This window comes from Tyto alba, unplaced genomic scaffold, assembly GCF_018691265.1.
Source record: "Tyto alba isolate M040663 unplaced genomic scaffold, T.alba_DEE_v4.0 Super-Scaffold_38, whole genome shotgun sequence".
NCBI classification, from domain to species: domain Eukaryota; kingdom Metazoa; phylum Chordata; class Aves; order Strigiformes; family Tytonidae; genus Tyto; species Tyto alba.
Genome location: NW_024881313.1, coordinates 34,234,186 through 34,253,728, shown reverse-complemented (window position 1 = coordinate 34,253,728; position 19,543 = coordinate 34,234,186). Strand labels below are relative to the sequence as shown.

Genomic DNA, 19,543 nt, shown 5'->3' with positions numbered 1-19,543 from the left:
GCTATTTGGGTATATTAAATACCTAGAATTACAAGGTAGGCAATAACTAGGCAAATTAGAAGGACCTCAAGGATAATGGTTCTGTGGAAAAGAGGTAGCATATATGCTGAGGTTGCTTTTACCTAAGAGTTTAGCACACACCTCCAGTCCTCAGGCTAAATTATTATGAGAGAGATCAAAGTTGCATATTAGCCATTATGAAACAGGAATTATGAACAGCTGGCTGATGGGGATGCTGACTACATGGCTATCTCATTTAACTGCACACATTACTTTCATCTTGATCCCTGCTACTTCCTTGTCATCCAGCTACTAACCCCTCCACAGACTGTCATTCCTTTTTTTCTCACTGTAGCTTCTGATTATATATTGCCTTTTTGCCCTCTGTACTTTAATGCTGTAGCTATAGCTTTTCGTCAAGTTCTGTATTCTGTTCTATTTGTGTTATTATAAAGCACCTTGCCATCATCTCTGGACACCAGGGGCAATATCCACCAAAGAACAGGCTTGGGCGTGTCAACCTTGTTTAATTTTCACTTTACTAAAAATCTGCCATCTTCAAAGTGTCACTGAGCAGCTTAAGTTCACAAAAAGGCTCCCAGTCCTGATTATGCTGAACAAATCTGACAATTCATTGTTAAATTTCACAAGGGTTTACAAACCCAACATGCCTTCCAGTTTCAACCCCCCTTCCTGAAAGAACACCTGCCAAGTGAGGTCCCACACAAAGATGAATCCATGGTGAAGCTACCCCACCGCCCTTTCATTGAGTAAATCAGCAGTTAGATCACTTACTCTGGATATGAAAGATCTGAGGGTTCAACATGCCTCTCCACCTGAGGATGTAAACTCTTGTTGCTATAGATGCACCTTAACTGCCAAGCTCAGGTTATTTTAGGGTGGCTGTGGTTGATTTCCCTCAGCTATCTCCCCCTTCTCACTGAACAGAAGAAACCAGTCCCCTACATTCCAGCCAGCTACTCAAATTACAGGGTGAAGAAAACATCTCCTAATTGGCCCAGACATCCCACATCAGACTGACCTACACCTCTTCTCCCCCTTTCGAAGTTCCTGGAAATATAATTCCAAGGGCCACTTAAGACCATGAAGCCCAAAGCAGACAACTCCTTGGAGGACTAAAAAGGGCTTTAGCCGTCAGAAAGCGCTGCCAGAGAACTTGCAAGCCCAGGGGGGATGGGCAGATGCACAGCAACTCTGAGGGGAACGGAGGATTGGAGGCCGCACCTTCACAGCCCTGAAACCAACCCTCCCGCCCCGAGTAGCTTCATGGCCGGGCACCGCTCGGTGAAAAAAGGGCCAGGCAACAGCCCCACGGCTTCCCCCCTTCCCAGCGCCTGCCATCCCCTCAGGCCGCCCCAGCTCCGCCTGTCATGGCGGCCGCGCCCCGCCCGCCTCATGTGACGGCGCCGGCCAGGGCGAGCGGGAGGGAGGTGAGAGCGGTCACGTGGTGCCGCCGCCGCCGCCGCCGCCGCGCGCGGGCGGTGCGCGCCCCCGCTGAGGGCACGGGGCGGGCGGAGGGGGCGATGGCGGCGCCGCCGCGTCCCGCCGGCCGCCGCCGCGCTGGTGAGTGCGGGGCCGCCCCCGCCGCGCAGGTGTGGGGAGGAGGTGGCGGCGTGTGCCGGCGCTGTGAGGGACGGGGTCGGTGGTGGCGGTGTGAGGGGAGGCGAGGCGAGGCGGTTCCCGGCGGGAGGGAACCGGCGGCAGTGTGAGGGACGGGGTCGGTGGTGCTGTGAGGGGCAGCGCGGGGCGGGGGGAGGGTGAGGGGCCGGGGCCGGCGTGAGGGGCAGCCCCGTGGTTGAGGGAACGGGGCGGGCGGCGGTATCAGGCCGGCCCCGGCCGTTTTCCCGCCTGTCCTGAGGGACGCGGCGAGCCTGTCCCGGGGGCAGCGATTCCCGTTTCACCGGGGCTGGGGGTCGGGTTCAGGGCTTCCCCGTTTCTGCTTAAAGTAAGCGGGGTGAGCTTCCAGCGGGAAGGCTTGGCCGGGTGAGCCTGCCGCATGGTGAGGGCCGTTAGTTTAAGCTGATCAGCAGCACTCCCCCGGGGAGAGACCGTGAGGCCGGCGTGGGTTGTGTGATATAGGGTGGAATACAACGTAATAATTTTTTTTTTTTTTTAATCTTTAAATGCATGTAAAGGAGTAGCAGCCCACCTGCAGGTAGGCTGAAACTATGCAACTGTCAGCCCAAAATGTGAGCATCTGGACATGATAGTTTTGCTGGAGTTGCTCCTTTCACTGATTTATTTGCAGGGCGAGGGCCGACATTGCTTTTTAGAGGGCTCTTTGACTCCGTGGTGTATTAAAGCATTCTTATATTTATGACAGGGAAGTTTATTTTTAAACAGTTTCTTCTTTTTTGTTCCTGACTTTGGTGCTGCTCTGTAAACAAACTGCTTTATCTGTTTGCTCCCATGCATTTGGAGTATTGCTTCTGTTTGAAGGAATGGTGAAATCTCTCAATGCCAGTACAGTAATTATGCAAGTGGGCAGGATTATTGGCATTCATGTAGTGACTTTTTTTTTTTTCCTGGAAAATTTATTTCAACAATAGATCAAATTCCTTCTGTCCTTACTTAGAAATAGTAGTCTGTAAGTGACGTTAAATATTCTTGAATATTTTCTGATCTAGCATCTGCTTTTTTTTTTTTTTTTTTTTCTCCCCCTTTCTATCATATGGATCCCATTGCAATAGAAAACTGCTTCCAGGCATCTCTGATTAGCTTAAGCTGATCTAAGTGCAGGCTGTGGCATGGAAAGGATGGTATCACCCTTTCCCTGACAGTGTATTTCAGCCCTGCTACCCCGTAGAGAACCTCTGCATATGTGAAATAGTCTGTCTAAGATTCCTAGACCTCATTTTAGAACAGCATAAATGTCCAGGTGGTTCCAGATAAGAGGCTTTTGATTAACAACCAATTGGCCTCCCCCAGTATAACTGTCTCTGAAGAACTGCATGCCTTCTGCATAAGCTTTTCCTCATCTCTGGGTTAGATAAGCTCCTGCAGAGTTTTAGGAGCTCTTCTGCAGCAGGGAAGGAAAGAAATAACACTGCAGCTCTAATGAGCCTTCATTTCTCAGCCTCAGATGAGGAAGCCAGCAGGCTAAGTGACATGTGTTCTGGTTTAAGAGATTCTGACTGCAGATTTCGGGGCCTGTTGCCTGTCTTCTGCTATCTAATCACTTTGTCTCAGAGGATGCAAATTGATACTCCATTATGCATAGAAGTAAAACTGGAAAGAGTTCCTGCTAAGCTGCTGTGTGACAGTAGATTATGAGAATGGGTGAATCTGTTTGTCATCTTCATAGTGAGGTAAAATAACAGTGGGTGTGATTCAAGCTTTTTAGGAGGAAGAAAGCCCTGAAACAGCATGATAAGGAAAATAAATATGAATTATTAGTATCTTGAAAATTTGTCTATACAAAACATGCTTCCTCATAGTAGGTACTAGAAAAAACAAATTTTTAATGGTAGTTACAGGGCATGTGAATGGAGTGGGGCAAACTGTGGGTCAAATGGATGAGATTAGAAGTATCTGAGCAGATAGTAAAAGTGGGAATTTCAGATCTCCCAGCAAGAAATAATAGGGTGCTGTAGGGGTGACGAGAACAGAGGGAGGATCATTCTTACTTCAGTTACATTGCCTTGGAAGGTACTCTAAAAAGGTTGCAGTCTGAGCAGCTGGCAGACTGAGTTTGGCAGTGTGGCAGCTGTGCTGATTACTGAAGTAGAGAAGGGGAGACTTAAAGCTGAAGGGAAAAAGGTAAAATTTTGAAAAAATACAATCATTCCTTTCTGTGACAATTTAATTTATTGACGTTCTAGACAGTTCTATCTATCTGGCTAGGCAATATCACAGTTACAGATATCCCTAAAATCAAGTAAATTTCTTTAGTAGTATTCACTTTGGAGAGGTGTAGCAATACAGCAATGTTGCTTGCTGTTGAAGAGCAAAAGTATGTTCATGTGTTTCAAGTGCAGAAATTAATTTGTTTGTTCTTCTCAAAAGTTATTACAGAGGTGAAGTCTGTTTCAATCCCTATTAGTGTGTAGGAGGTAGGTGAACTGTCTTGATTCTTATCTAAGGTTTCTTTTCAAAACATGTGGTGGCTTATGGAGATGAATGCATCTGCTGTTGCAGCTACTGTGTTAATGTATAAAGTACTGTCAGTACAAAGGCCTTGGCTGTTAAACCAGTGTTTAACAGTATGGGTAAATGCATTTATTCAGCTCATTTTGTGTAAGAGTTAATAGGATCCACCACATCGTTCAGCTGTGTTCTAGCATGTTTCTCATGTGAGTCAGCATTGTGTAATAATTAGTGTTAATATTTTATTTGAAAACTGAAAAAACTAGGAGTACACTGCAACAAAAAGGGGGAAAATTAGGAAGCTGATCATATTGTTTCAATGAAAGGTTGACTTCAAGTATACTAAGTTTCAGATATTTTGTTGTATGAACTTCTGAACTCCTTTCCTGAGATGTGAAAATATGTTAAATCTGTAGGTTAAAGGATTAGTGGTGTTACCAAAATGTGGAGTATGGATTGAAGTGCCTGTAAGAGTGATGTGCTGTATCTCAGGCCTTTTTTATGCAGCCTAGGGTTTTGGCAACCAGATACATTGCATATTTGAAGCTGGAATACAATGCTCAGGGGTGAATCAACTTTTTCATTGTTTACACTAGCTGGAAACCCCTAATGCAGGGAACCTCAGGACTTCCTACTGCCTGCTTTATGCTTTGTAGTATGAACAAGAAATAGATGTGCAGGCTAGGGAGGAGTCCAGACCCCACTACCCCATTACTGCTCACAGGTAGATACTTTGAAGTCTTTGCTGGCTCTAAGTTCAGTTTGGAGCAGTTGATCTTAGTGGTTTTCTCTCTTGTGGCAGTAGGGGGATTGCAAGTTTTGCATTTCTGAGCCTGAAGGTTTGCTGTGGCTAGTTATACCTTATCGGCTGTGCTACGCTGACTGTTAGCGTACATGCTCTAACCCTGATTGCCGTGGAGCAAGCTACCTTGACAAAAATACTTTCTTTTGCTATGCAAGAGGGAGGAAAGATTGTGTGCATGAAGAAATGTTGCAGAGCAGCTGATGGTAGGTAACTGCTTACTTGCAACAACTTTTTGTCATTCCTAAGACTTCAACAGTGAGACACTACCGTTTAAGAAGTCGAATTTTAAATCGACAGGTTAAGCTAAAAAACTTGCAAAGACATGCTAAAAAGAAGTTACCTCAGTAAATGATTGTTATGTGCCAAACTGATTTAAGTAAATACTTAATGAATGTTAGGAGCATGTTCACAGAGGTTGTCTTTTTAGTTTATGTACCACTAGCCAAGTATTGCTTGGCTAAATGACACAGATTTTCTTGTGCAGACAAGGATTAAATTAGATGCTTTAAACCTTGGAGGTGGCCTTAATTAAAACAGAGATCATTTTCCAGGAAGCACAAAACTATGCTGTTACACAACCCCTTATGAATCAATCTTCGTGGGTATTTTGACTATTTTGCTGATTCCTGAAGTGTAGCATCAAGAACAAATTATGATAATACCTCTCATATTTGTTAGTGGAGTTGCTTTCTTTAGTTTTCTGTTTCCTGGAATAGCTTTAATTTTGTCAGTTAGCATGAATCTCTCATCTCTTGTGTCAGCAGATGCTGAGACTCATTGCCTGTGAAGCAAGAGAAGGCTAAATTTTGGATTGCATGCTAACCCTTAGTGCTAACAGTGTGTTGGAAAGCATGGCTCCTAGTGAAGTGGGAAAATGTATTTTTACCCTTATTCATTTTGTTGCAACATCTGTGATTTCAACATCAAAATCCTGAGTATGTATTCCCATTGGAAACGTTGGCAATAGATAAGTAGAAGAAAAGTGACCAACAGGGGATAGAAAAGGAGTGGTCCACAACTCTTTCCTCAGAGTGATTTCTTTTGAGAAGGAGAGATTGTGTCTGTAAGACCATGTAGAATGAAATGAAAGACAAAATTAATTTTTGGCATAACTTGCAGTTTATTCTTCTTACAGATGGTGTAAAATCTCTTTATGCTAGTGCCTTATTATTCTAATCCTATAATTAATATCCATGAAAATGTTTTTTTTTTTTTCCAGAAGCATGCTAACAGAAGGTCTGTTTACTTACATATTTGGAAAACTCCCTACCCTATTGTCAAATACAATATTTAGCAAGATAAGCTTATGTGAAATCGATAGCTTAGATTAGAAGTGAAAGTGTTTTCACTGACATTCCATCTGTAAGTATGTCCGCCAGCAATGGTACCCCTTTGTTAGTATTACTGTATTGTATTAGGAAAGGGCAAAAGAGAGAATGTTGCCGATACAATAATTTGCTAGTGTAATTTAGAAACAGATTTGCTGGGGGAGCAGAAGGTATGAGTTATTGGTGTTCTAACCCAGAGCTCTGCTTGATATTTGTATCATCTCTGGTTATTGTGTCCTCAGAACCTTTGATATATTTATGTATTTGCCTTAATGCATCAGTCAGGTTTTACAGGTGAGAGCTGAGACAGAGTAGCTAAGGTTCTCATCAGAATCTGTAACAGGGCAAGTAGTTCAACCAGAAAGTCCCACAGGTCCGTCTGATAACTGTACAGGTGTCCTGGTTCTGTCAGTGAGTTGGAGAGAACATGTAGTATGTTTACATCCTTAGAATTCCTTTTTTATATGTCTCTATGCTGGAGACATTAGTGAGAAAAAATGAGAGAAGTAGAAACCTATGTGCAGAAATTACTTTAAACTTCTGTTGAGAAAATGGATCCAAACCCAAGAAGATTGCAGGGTTTTTTGGTCTTTCTAAGAGTTTCTTAATGGGAAAAATGAAAGTCCCATGCCTCTGCTGTTCCAAATGGCATGGATACTGTGGACTCTGCTAAAGCTTGGAGTGAAAAACTCCAAGTGACCTTTGTTTCTGCACATTAGAAATGCAAATGGACACTGAATTATTTTTAGTGCCTGCTTTTAGTACTTCTTTCAATTCTACTTTTTTTAACAATGGCCATCTACCCAGGAAAACTCAAGTTAGGACATGATGTATTGAGGAAATCTCTAAGATAGTTCCATTTCTTAATAGTGTGGAGAAATGTAACAGGAGTTAAGAAGTCTGTGTGGTTTAGAATGAGTTACATATTTTCCTATCGGAGGCAGTTTGGGGATTTAAACTGTAACTTGTTTTAACGTTACTCATTTCTGGTGCTACATTTCATCTCTCTTTTTAAACAAATGATGTCTGTGTATGCTAATACCAGTTACTCAAGCTCCATAAAGGTGTTTGATCATGGACTAACCAAACTAAGTTGCGAGGGCAGACTGCAATGCTACAACAAGTAGTTGATAGGCTAGTGCTATCTTGCTTGTGGCAATTTTTGGCATGTGAATGTAACATGTCTGGGATCCAAGCATGACACTTGTATTTTTATGTAAGTTTCTGCATATTGGAAATGAGAACCCTGAAGAAAAAGAGAAAAGAAGTAGACTTGGATGATATGTGGGGAGTCAGCTTGGAGGTCTATGAATTCTGTAATCTAATGCTGTAGGATAAGATGCATTGTAAGCATTCTCATTAAGACAGTTTCCAGTTCTGTAGTACTAGCAGAACTGCTGCAGTTAACTCACTACATTCTATACATGTCCAGGTAGTCTTTTGAAGTTTCTAGTCTGAGTTTGCAGATGTCTTTTGTGTGTTTTTTTGTATAAGCTGTTGATTTCAGCACTATGTTCTGCACTTGATAGATTTCTGCTTGGAGCTAAGTGCAGAACTGGGATTTGCAGAAGAAACTTGTACAAAATAAAGTGTCCATGATCAGTAGTCACCGGTTTAAAATTGACACCGGTCAACCCCAGTGTCCACTGTCCCACTCAGAAGTCCTTCAGTGAGGTCTGTTTTGTTGCCAGATTTGCTGCCAGCTTTTTTAGCAGGAGGGCTGTACAAATGAAGTCTGATTTCTTTTTTTTTTTTTTCTTCCCCTTTTTTTTTCTTTTTTAAATAATTGGAAAATGTGTTTTCGCATTTCCTGTAAAAGACTGGAAAAAAGCCCAAAGCACTTCTGATGAAAATTTCTAAGATGAATAGAAAGCATACCTAGAAAATTTCAGTCAAAATGTGGAAATTTTTATAAAATTACTAGTGATTTGGAAAATGAGAAGTAAAGGAATTTTTAGAATTTAAATTTGTATACAACTTAATGATTGTTTTCTCTAGCATTACTCTGATCTAATCCATTGATATTATGATGAAGAATGCCTTAGAAATACACCGATTGATTATGCTTCTCCAGTGACTGACAGTAAAATGACCAGTCTTTTTTATGCTGTCAAATCTATGGATAGATATGGATCATGAATCAGTTAAAAAAACAAAAAACAAAAAAAAAAAACAAAAAAAACCAAACCCAAACCAAAACAACAAACCCCAACCAAAAAACCCAAACAAACCAACAAAAAACCCCCAAACAAACAAACATAGGAAAATAGATCTGCTATTGGTCCACTGTATACAGTTAAATGAGAAATAACCTTGCACCATTCTTGTCCTAAGAGCCATCCACATTAGCCTGTTGTCATAGAGGAGCTTGTTTGTTACCCCATTCCCAGTTAGGACTTGCAAGCAGCACTCAGCAACAAAGTGTTAAGTTTCAGGCTCAGCGTTTTATTGTTCACTGAGAATGAAGACACCAACTGGATTTGACTGCTACTGCAGTAAATGTGTTTTCACTATATAACCTTGCACTGCCTCTTTAGTGCCGACTCTTCTGGAAAAAGGTGAGCGTTCTTGTGTTCAGCTGTTCATGTAGAAGCGTGTCTTACCTAATTATTTGGAGTGCATCTGTATTTTCACTGTTATTTTGGTGGGCTTTGCAGACATAAAATGCAATGAAGAGCTAAGTAGATTTTAAACATTTAGAAAAGGTATTAAGCAGCTTTCTTGTAGTTGACCTTGTAAGCTCTCTTACGTTTTGCATTTGTATATAGTGCTGAAGGGTTGTTAAACTAATATTTAGATACATGTTTTTTTAATATGAGAGAGGTGTATTGAAATTGTCAGTGTGGGTTTTTTAATTTTGCTGTTTTCTAAGCTATATGTGAAGAAGGAAGGGCTGTGTTACAGAATGCATACATCTTTCTTTGGAGACAGTACATGAAAATTCTGGCTTCCCTGAGAGCTGGTTTTGCTAATGAAAAGAAAATCTCACTGTTTCAATTGGAAGAAAGTATTTATTTGCAACAAAAAGGAAGAAGGTATTTTTAGGACTCTCACGAATGGCATGACATGTATTTATATGCCAGATGGCTTAAAGTAGCATCCAGCTGAGCAGCCCTATGGTGTAACATTTGTTAGGGGGATAGGTATGAAAATTCCATGCATTCAACTGTGCTTTGGGAGACCAGTAGCTTTTCTGAGGGGGAATGAGGACACTGCAGCAGCATGAAACTGTCTACTGTATAGCACTTATTTACTCAGTATTGAGCACTAGGATTTTGGTAAGCTCATGTTTCTAATCCAAGTGTACTTGCTTTCTCTAATCAGACTGGACTATTATGTTACTTTGCTTGATGCAATGTTGTACCACTGGTTGTAACTAAAACTGGTGTTTTTTTTCTGTTGTTTGTTAACATGAGATCCTGACTCTTATGAAACTTTTTCTTTCCAAAACTTGTAACTGTTTTTTCTATTAAAATTGTGTCCTTAAATGAGAGTCCTTGTGAAATACTTTCACTCCTCGGATAGGAGGAGTATGTGGGGTGAAAGGTATCCTTTATCAGGAAGGAAAAAAACTAGTATGTTTGTTCTTGACAAAGAAGTGAAAGATACTTTAAAATTTGTTTAAGGGAGCATTTGAAATGGAGGTGGGTAAAAAAAAAACTTAATCTTTTTATTACAAAAATACTGAAGTGTTTGCATTCCCTCTGGTATGACAGCCTGCTAAGTAAAGCTTTTTTACTGGAGTTCAGAAATTCCAAAAAGCTTGATAAGCAAAGTTATGTTCCTAGAGGAGGCGTTTCAATATATAGTCCACAGATTTAAAAATGATAGTATGCAATATTTAGACATCTCTGGTTAAAGTCCAAAAACTGAAATACAAATAAGTATGTGAGTCATTTGACAGTGGTAAAATAGTAAGGGGTGAGAACCTAGAGACATAAAGAAGATGAATTTTCAAATTCTTCCTAAAACACTTCATGATTTTTGGACTTAGTGTACTCATAGTTTCTTAGGTCTTCAACAATTCATGCAACTAGTCTCTCTATGTGCCTTTCTTTATCTATAAAGTATAATGACTGTTATTGGTATTTTGAGATTGTTTACTTATAAAGTGTTGATCAAAATTTTGTGTTCCTTCCAGGAGGATTTATTTTAGGTTGTATGATATGGATTTGTGTAGCTGTGCTGAAATGACTAAACTGTTGGCTCTCAAAGCTTTTAAAGTTGCACTTAGGACTGACTTAGAGGCTAATTAAAAATAGAGCTTCATGTGTCATCTCATTAAAATGAATGGGAACAGTGATCTTATGCAAGAGGACAGCCTGTGGTCCGTGGTCTATTTCTGTGAATGAGGGTTGCTGTGATGGGAGTTATGTTAGTCTTTTAACTCTTTCATTCTCCCACCTTGTACCCCACTAAATAGCCTTGTTCTGTTTCCTTGATAACACCCCTGTCAGTAGCCACAGGCTACTCTTAGTCCCCCTGTAAAGCTATCTCTTCTGCAGGCTGAAGAAGCTGAGTGTCCTCAGCTCCTCCTCACAGGACAAGTGTTCCAGTCTGTGACCATCTTGGTGGCCTTCCACTGAAGTCTCTCCAGTTTACTGATGTCTGTCTTGTACTGGTGAATCCCAAACTGGGTACAGTAGTCTCCTGTGGTCTCCTGGGTGCTGCGTGGGGTGGTGTAATCTCATCCCTCAGTCAGCTGGCTGTGCTCCTGTTGATAAGCCCATCTGCTGTCGGCCGCCGTTGCAGCAGGGGCAGCTGGCTCCTGTTTAGCCAGACCTCCCAGGTCCTTCTCTGCAGAGCTCTTCCCCACTCTGTGTCAGCAGCCGGGGAGTTTGTCTGTCCCAGGTGCAGGACCCTTGCTGAATGTCAATGAGGTAGGTTCCTGTAGGCCCAACCTGTCTTTATATGAGTAGTTACCTGCCTACACCATGTCAAAAATAGCCACTTAATTCATCAAGTACAATGACCCATCCCTTCTCTTAGGTCAAAAAGGAATGTTTTTTTTTTTGTTTTTTTTTTTTTAATTAAAAACGAACTGGCAGGTAGATTCAATGTAGTGCTAAAACAATACATTAGGAGGGATTTTCTTATATGGAGTTAAATTGAGTTGGTGCTTAGATTCTGGAGCACATGAAACACTAAGCTTTTATTTGGAAATATCTGTGGCTTTTGTTCTGAATGTTCAGTGGACATTGCTCTTAGTGATTGATATGTGTTAGTGTCTGAAGCAAAAGCTGCCTAAAGGTGTCCCTTTTTCAGTTTGCGAGTGTATTAACTGTGACACTCCCTTAAGACTGGATACAATGTAAAGGATGCCTGGAAAAAAATAGTTCTGGTGAAAGTGCAGAAGCTACTGTGAATGGCATTTCCATGTGATGAGTGTATTACTGGAGTACTACTTCTTCCTAATCCGGCCTCTGTTCATTGTAGTGTTGTTAATGCTGTTGTTTGCTAGCAAGTCAACAAGAAAATAGGAAAGCCTGTTCATGCTGATGCCTGTTTTGGAAGAGGAGCAACGGTAGCCATAACATCTTGGAGGCCAAGGAATATATAAAAAGTTGAAGTGATTTAAAGAGCAAAATTGCATTTGTAAGTAGTGTTACTTTATCTTCTTGGGGTTTTTTCCCCCCAAAATCAGTAACAAAGTAAAATTAAGAGCATCTGTAGAAGGTCATGCAGCAAATGATCCTAACGCTCTGTAGAAAGATGAAATTTGTTTAATATTTTTTTTACTAGAATGCTCTTTAAAAATGAAGATTATACACATCTGTTCCTTGCCTTAATATAGGTCCAAAATACACAGGCAGTCTTGCAGGAAGTCTGGGTAGTATGAGTTGTGTATCTGTCTTAATTTTAATTTTTTTTTTTTTTAAGAAGAAAAGCTGTTCTTGGAAAAACTACAAGCAGACTTTAAGGTTTTCTCAAGTAATTCTTACTCCTATTTCAAAAATCTTGAAGGTTAATCTGATCCTCTGTTTGACCTCTGACAAACATGAGTTTTGGCACAGTCATGAAATATCTAGTCATACGCTGTGTTTACTAAACTGTTGAGGTTAATCCAAGCAGATGCCAGTGTTTAAGCAGTGGCAGATCATAGAGCCTTTAGCTACTTTTGCTTTTTAAGCCAAAATATTGTGAAATGTGCTTGGCATTTTTTCCCTTTTAAAAGTACTGAAGGCTAACACATTGGACCAGTGTTAGAGCTGTACAAGTTACTCATAACAAACTCTCCCAGCCTGTCAGAGGAAACAGAGTTGTATCATTGGGCCAATTATGAAATGAATGTAAATGTTACTGGATTTGATGTATGGAATGAATGTCATGGTGGTGGCATAAAGACTCTACAAGAAGCTTGTGTGACACGGAAAGCAATATTGCACAGTAATTACTGAAGCTCAAGCCTGACAGGTAGGCTGCTGGAGTTTGGTGGTTTTTTTCAGCTTTGCAATTGATTCACTTTCAGAGACTTCAGTAAGTTACAAATATTTAACTTTTATAGTTGTCTTAAAAAAAAATCAATGATTTACTAGTTGTGCAAGGAACTGAGACTTCTGTGCTGGAATTCATGGAAATTAGATAGGAATATTTTACTCTGGGCATTTCTGGCATGTGGGTCTGCAAACTCGGTTCCAAGGCTTTGCCAAAATCTGAAAACTATCAGTCAATAAATACATGACAGTCAAAACAGAGCAACAATTGACTGCAAGTCAGAAAATTTGGTTAGAAATTCTCAGAATACTGTGACTTTCTGTTTTGGTTTCTTCTGAGCTGATGTGGGCAGCTTCTAAGATAATTTTTTTAATTTCTTGGTCACCCCAGTTGTATCCAAAATGAATAGTAATTTCCTGATGTAGGAGATGGTGCTACCTTGAATTATGTGTTTGTCATGTTGGAGTATTTATGAATTCCTGAGTATACCAATGTAAACAGCCGGACACTCCATGTATCACTAGGATTTTGTGCATGTGAATGAATGCTTGTAAAATATATAAAGGTGTTATTTATTATTTGCTGTGAAAGCTCCTGTGCTGGCAAGGGAGAGGAAATGTCCTGTTCATTCTAGATTTTCTTCACTACATGAGATTTTGGGAAAGATAATTGTTTGAGGTATTTTGGAAACTTGCTTTTGGCACCTGTGTTGCTTTTCAGAAATGAAGGGGAGAAACATGATAGGCCCTTCAAGTCTAGTCTCAATTACCTGTAAATCTGTGAGGAACTGTGTTGTGAAATGGTTCTTCTTGCTATGTTTAAATCATATATATATATATATATATGCCAATTAGTATTTTTGTTTTCATTTTAATAAATAAATGGATTTTAACTGTACTGCCTAAATAGCAATTTATTGGTGACTGGACTCAGTGTTACAGTATTTATTACATAGGTAAAAATTTGTCTTATGAGCCCATTGACATTATTATCTGGATAATGCAATTCTGCTTTAAGTTGTTTCTATCTAATTGTTCAAACCTGCTAGTTCTGCTTGCATTAGCAGAGCTTTAGGGCTGTTGAGTTAAAAATATAGATAATCTGTTTTTCTCATGCAGCATGTATCAGGGCTGGGAAAAATACTAATACTTTGGCATTTCCTTTGCATCTCCTGTATCCAGGAACAGCTTGTCTCCTTTTAAAAAAAAAATGGTGAGGAAAAAAGAAAAATAGAATAGTTTGGCTTTGCTTAAGTTTCAAAATCATGCTTGGAGAAGCCAACTGGGAGAGGATGGATGTTTAAGACAATCATCAAGTTATTGTGACCATACATAGGCACAGACAGTCAGGTAAATTGTCAAAGTGTGTTTGCTAAAACACTTCACAGAACTGGAGAGCAAAGGAGTCCGGACAGGGTAAGGCTTTTATTCACTGTGTCTAGGTGGTTTGCAGAAGAAAATCATGGATAGGGAGATGGATGAGGTAAGAACTGGGGGCTAAGTGGCTGCCTCTGTTGCTGAGTGTTTCTTCCTGGGTCCTTATGACCAGCTGAGGTATTCTTTCCTCCCTCCCTCTGATGTGAATCAAAGTAGTGTTTTGTTTTTTTTTTTTTTTTCTTTTTGTTACACGTTGACATGAGTAAAAGGGATACTTGTTTCTTGGTATATTGAGGAGAGGTGAAGATGTATTAATGTGATTGTACTTTGTACGCATAAAAGTATACAGCTGGAAAGGTTCTGGTTCCTCAGGGCAGGTTCCAAGCAGGACTGACATTTCTTAGGACTTGAAAACTTACTGTGGCCTCTTTGCTAAAACACAGCTATAAGAAGTCACGGTCAACCTAAAACTGTCTAGAACTGGAGTGTGCACCTCTGACACAGATTGTGACTCCTGTGGTTGATTAAATGGTAGAAGCGGTTGAAATCCATAGGACAGTGTTTGTGTAAATGTGTATGTGTTGGTGAATAAAGTAAACTAATAAACCTCAATGTGCTTTTCATAAGCAGGGTTTACATTTTTTCCATTCTGCCTTCAAAATTAAGTGTCTAACAAAACATTTGGTACTTAAAGGAAATAAATAGCGAGTCTGTATTTTCTTGCCAAATGTATTACTAAATGTCTTGGTTAAATAGCAAGCTACTGAAAGGGCCTAGTATTCTGCATTGTGGAGGTTCTATCATTTGATTTAAATGCAGTATTTCAACCTTTGTATCCTTGTATAAAACTGCAAAACAGTGAAGAAGGGAAAATGAAGATGAAGCAGTTCTGCTCTAGCAAGGAGCATGTGGAAATAATATCATGCTCAGGTTTGTATTTGTTGCCTTTGTAACAGTAACCAAGTGTGTGCTTTCAGCCTGGTTAGAGGGTTTTCTGGAAATGGAAGGCTTGTATAGCAATCTTTTCACCCTGGTGATTACTAATTTATCCCTTCCTCATTAATCAGAGTATGCATGATGTTGGTCACAGCAAACTTTAACTTTATTGTGGCTAGAAGTGCCACAGTAACAAGGTGGAGCAGTGAGCTATAAAAAGAAATGCAAGAAGCTGGGGAAGTGCTTAGTCCATGATGAATTCTGCTCTGCATGCCTGTCTTCTTACTGTTACCTGAGATAGCAAGGATTATCTTCAGTTTTCTTGTGCAAGCTGCAGTGTAGATCTATCCTTAAACATCTCTGAAATGAGAAGGTTCCTTCTCTGTTATAATAATTTTTATCTTCCTAGAACAGTTCTGTTCCACAATGTAAGTGCTTGTGCCATGATGTTAGGATTGTGCATCTGTGTTACCATAGTGAATGGAAAAACATAGCAGGTTTTGAGGAACAGTATATTAGGCTTGGACAAGTTTTACAGCAGATGACCTTCTTGTGGCTGTGCAAAAAAACCCTGGCAAGCACCCAGATTGTCTTTTATGGATAAGTATTAATTGTCTGCAGACTGTCTGGCAAGAATTATTATAATGAGAGGATATAACTATCTAATCTCGCTCCTTTGCAGCCTCCTGTGCTTCTTCTGAGCCTATATTTGCCTTGGTATGATCATTGACCCGTGTTAACACATGGAATAAGGCATTGGGGATTGGTGATCTGTACTTCTCCAACTGGTAAACCCATTCTGCTAGCTAGAGGGGGGGGGGGTGTGTTAATAATTTCTGCCCCAGAGCATTTGTTGCCTGACTAATTTCATGGCTCTGCAGTTAAACAGCGATATTTCTGTGTGACAGTGTTAGAGAAAGAGCCTGTTTCGCAGAGCATGCAATTCATCTGTACGCACAGGGTCAGTATGAGATTTAAACTCTAAGACCTTTTTAAGCTCGTTGGGCTTAACTGCTGTGTAGATTGTTGTCTTGCAGAAGTGAGGGAGTTTGACATGGTAAGAGTAATGGGTAAATTATTTTTGAGAAGTTTTTTGTATGTTTTTAGCTTTATTTTACTTTGAATATTTTATTTTTGGAAGGGACACAATGAACTGCTGCAGTCTGGGAAATGTGATCTTGAATTTTGATGTGTATTCTCTTTGAATGCAAGTCACTTAGGACTCAGAATTACATTGGCAAAGTAAGTGGGATCTTTATAGGTTTCTTTGGGATCATGAACGCCTTCTACCTCTGTTTAGTAGTTTTCCATATTGAGAAGGGAATAATCTGTTTGTACTCATAAATGTTGTTGTGATTTGTTCTTTGCCAGGCTGACCTGAAGGCTTCTGGTAGTTTCTGAATTTTTGAGAAGTCTGAAAAATACATCAGTATAAACCCTTGTCTTCTAACCCAATACTTTGTTTTCTTAAAACAAATGCTTTGCTATTTAAAAGGTGATTAATTGGTTTCTTGACTTTTTGTTACTATGCAAAGAATTTGTTGTGTTTAGAAAATGGTGAGAGAAACCTAATTTTTAGAGTTAGTGTTTTTTCTCAGTTTTGGGAGCTGAGCTGTATAGCTTTTTTTTTGTTGTTTTTTCTTTTTTTTTAGGGGGGCCTTTTTAGATTTGAGATATTCCAGAAAATTTACCCGATTCTCCTGGGCCACAAAATGTTATCATGAGTTTCATATGGTTCACTTCAGGGATTTGCTTTTGATAGTAATTTTCAATATAGGTTGGGAAAATTGTGTTAGTGGATGAGTGCCTGAAATAAAACTCTGGGCTGGGTTGCTTTCTTACAGCTTTAGGTGGACATCTCCTCCAGTGAGTATGGAAGTTCTGGAGTCTGTAGAGGCCTGCAGGAACCTAGTAAATTCTGTTGGAGCTTTTTGCGCTTTCCCTCCCCCATATCTGTTCCCTTCTGCAGAGAAGAATCTATAAATGTGACTGTTTTAGTGCTATGTGTTGTTAAATTGGCACTCCATGATTTCTGGAATTTCTGGGACGCTTGTGATGCCTGTTCTTAAATTTGAGCAAGAGGGACTGAACTATGTAGCTTCTTGAGTCTGTGCTCTCTCATTCCATGCTTTAGGATAGGAACTACAAAAATGGGCGTGTGTGGACATGCTCTTGGGCAACTGGCTCAAGGTGGCCCTGCCTGAGCAAGGGGATTGAACAACGTGACCTCCAGATGCCCCTTCCAACCTCAACTATTCTGTGATACTGTGAAGCATCAGTTCCCTGCGTTTAGTATATTTAGTGATATGTTTAAATGAATGCAGGCATACAAGAAATATGCTGTTGTGGAAGAGAGGTAATTATTTAACTGTTAGGAGGAAAAATTAATTATTTTTGCCTTTAATTGCAGTGTGTCACTGGGCTCTTAGTGATTATTCGTGTCATGTTTTAAAGCAGTAGTATCTATACAGAATGTGCAAACTGGTCATGTTTATTTTTGAATGGGAAAGTGAAATGGGATTTCATTCTTAAGGTCTGTGCTTAAAATTTGAATTCCAAAAAATCAATTAATGGAAGAGTAACCTATAGAATACATTTCCTAATGTATAGACCTGATGTGATAACAGGCAGCACTCTCAAAATGTGTGTTTTCACTCTCTTTCAGGTAATTGAGAATGGGTTCTCAGCAATGCTAAGTCTACAATGGGAAGTGTCACACTTCGCTATTTCTGCTATGGGTGCCTTTTCACATCTGTGACCTGGACACTTCTGCTCTTTGTTTATTTCAACTTCAGTGAAGAAAACCAATCCTTCAAGAATGTGCCCATCAAGGGGCTGGAACCTCAGAGGCCGTTTCCAAAAAAATTCTACCCCCGTTTTACACGGGGGCCAGTTCATATACCTGAATTGCAACAGAAAGAGAATAAGATAGGAAATCCTCTTGGAAATCATGTCCAGGACCCAGTGAAGGGGGAGGTAGAATTCTCTCCTGAAATGGGTAAGTGGTTTTCAGTGTTGGTGATGAACTTAAACAGTGAAAGAAATGAGATAAGGGGTTTTTTTTAAAGGATCTCAGGGAAAATTGTATAATGAAGTACTTCTGTTTGTTAAAATGCAAGTGATACTAGTGGCCCTCTTCATTAAGAATTACCTGAAATTTATTTTACTGTGTTTAATCCAAAATATACTATTCCTACTATTTACAGCTGTGCTGTGTAAGTGCTAATGAGGAGGACTGGATTACAGCTAGGTGTCTACCCTTGTTGTAGTTCTTGCTTTTGGAAAGTTCAATGTATGCTTGTTTTGTATCTTACTTCTGTATTGATTGGGCTCAAATACATAAACTTTAGCTACAGAGAAACACTGCTCATATACGGTGATTAAAAATAGCTTGATAACAATACACAGTGAAGAGGACCCATTGATTTGGAGAATATCCTTGGAGTATGAGATCATCTACAAGAAGTGTGTGTGGGACAATATTACAATGAAAGATTTATTGACATGACAGTGGTTAGGGCTGAATCCTGCTTGCTTTGTACCAACAAAGGTCTGTGTGTTTCACTGAAGCATACTTCATCAATGAGATGATTTGGGTTTGTCTTCCAAACTAAAAGGCTTTGTGTATTTAACTGCTTACAGCTAATTCGCCGCTGTGTTCAGATGTGCAAACTGAGGCATGTTGCGTACTGGCTTGCAAACTTGCTTTAAGTCTGGAGGCAGATATTGAGTGTTGTGGTACTGGTTTCTGCTGCTTCTTTGGGAAATAAGGCACAGCACCTTTGTAGCCAGGAGTTTAGTACTCATATCTCACTGAAGTCCTCTGTCATTACTTTGGATGAATGATGGATCATGAGCTTCAAGAGTTTATAGAACTTTACTAAACTTCTGTTTCCAAGATGGTCATTAGACCTGTGTGAATATGTAGGAAAAATGCCGATTCATGTTGCCCTATGGCATTACAAATATTTATCAGTTCACTGCAAAAAGCATGAGAGCCAAGTGAGGTGAAGGCCAGTTCACAGGTGGCCATTTCTTTCCAACTATTTAGTATGGGCCAGGAAAGAAATTGGAGCTTTCAAACTGAAAAGTCCCTTGATCTTCAAACCAGGTGACTGTTTTGGTTGGTGAAAGCCAAGGGGAGTTACAGTGCCAGGATAAATTCTACATGAATCATCAGGAGGCAGCTGGTGCTCTGTTAGAATTAGATCAGTTGCTGCAGGAAAGGGCTTCCTGTCTATCTAGGCTAGAGCAGTGATAAACATGCAAAGCACAAAAAATGAAAGGGACGTTGGCATATGATAGCCAAAACCAAACTGCCATCTTGTAGGGCAATCTATGTTATTTTTATTATATTTTATTTTAATTAATCTGAGAGCCACATAACACTGCTGAAGTGAAGCCTCAAGTGATGTTTTGATTCCAAAGCCCTTATTTTCCAAGGACTTCTATATGCTGTTTGAATTTAAATCTTTCAGGCCTTTTGCATGCATTTTGGATATTGTTCTTCATGAGAGCGTTTTAAAAATATTAGCACTCCTTATCTATAATCAGAA

The 19,543-nt window shown here is 40.0% G+C and overlaps 1 protein-coding gene across 6 annotated transcripts in view; it reads left to right on the top strand.

Annotated features, from left to right (window-relative positions):
• The first annotated feature begins 1,433 nt into the window (after positions 1 to 1,433).
• The window catches only part of GALNT11 (polypeptide N-acetylgalactosaminyltransferase 11), a 52,810-nt gene continuing 34,700 nt past the window's right edge, over positions 1,434 to 19,543 (top strand). Inside the window, exons 1-4 of one of the 6 annotated variants that reach the window (XM_033009722.2) lie at positions 15,681 to 15,775; positions 16,129 to 16,229; positions 16,359 to 16,482; positions 17,653 to 17,985. In XM_033009722.2, coding sequence (XP_032865613.1) covers positions 17,691 to 17,985 — 295 coding nt within the window. In that variant the 5' untranslated portion in view covers positions 15,681 to 15,775; positions 16,129 to 16,229; positions 16,359 to 16,482; positions 17,653 to 17,690. Of the gene's footprint in view, positions 1,452 to 1,472; positions 1,585 to 8,488; positions 8,799 to 15,676; positions 15,776 to 16,128; positions 16,230 to 16,358; positions 16,483 to 17,652; positions 17,986 to 19,543 lie in introns of those variants that run through there. The other 5 variants (XM_033009723.2, XM_042802236.1, XM_042802235.1 and 2 more) reach the window with 5 other exon arrangements.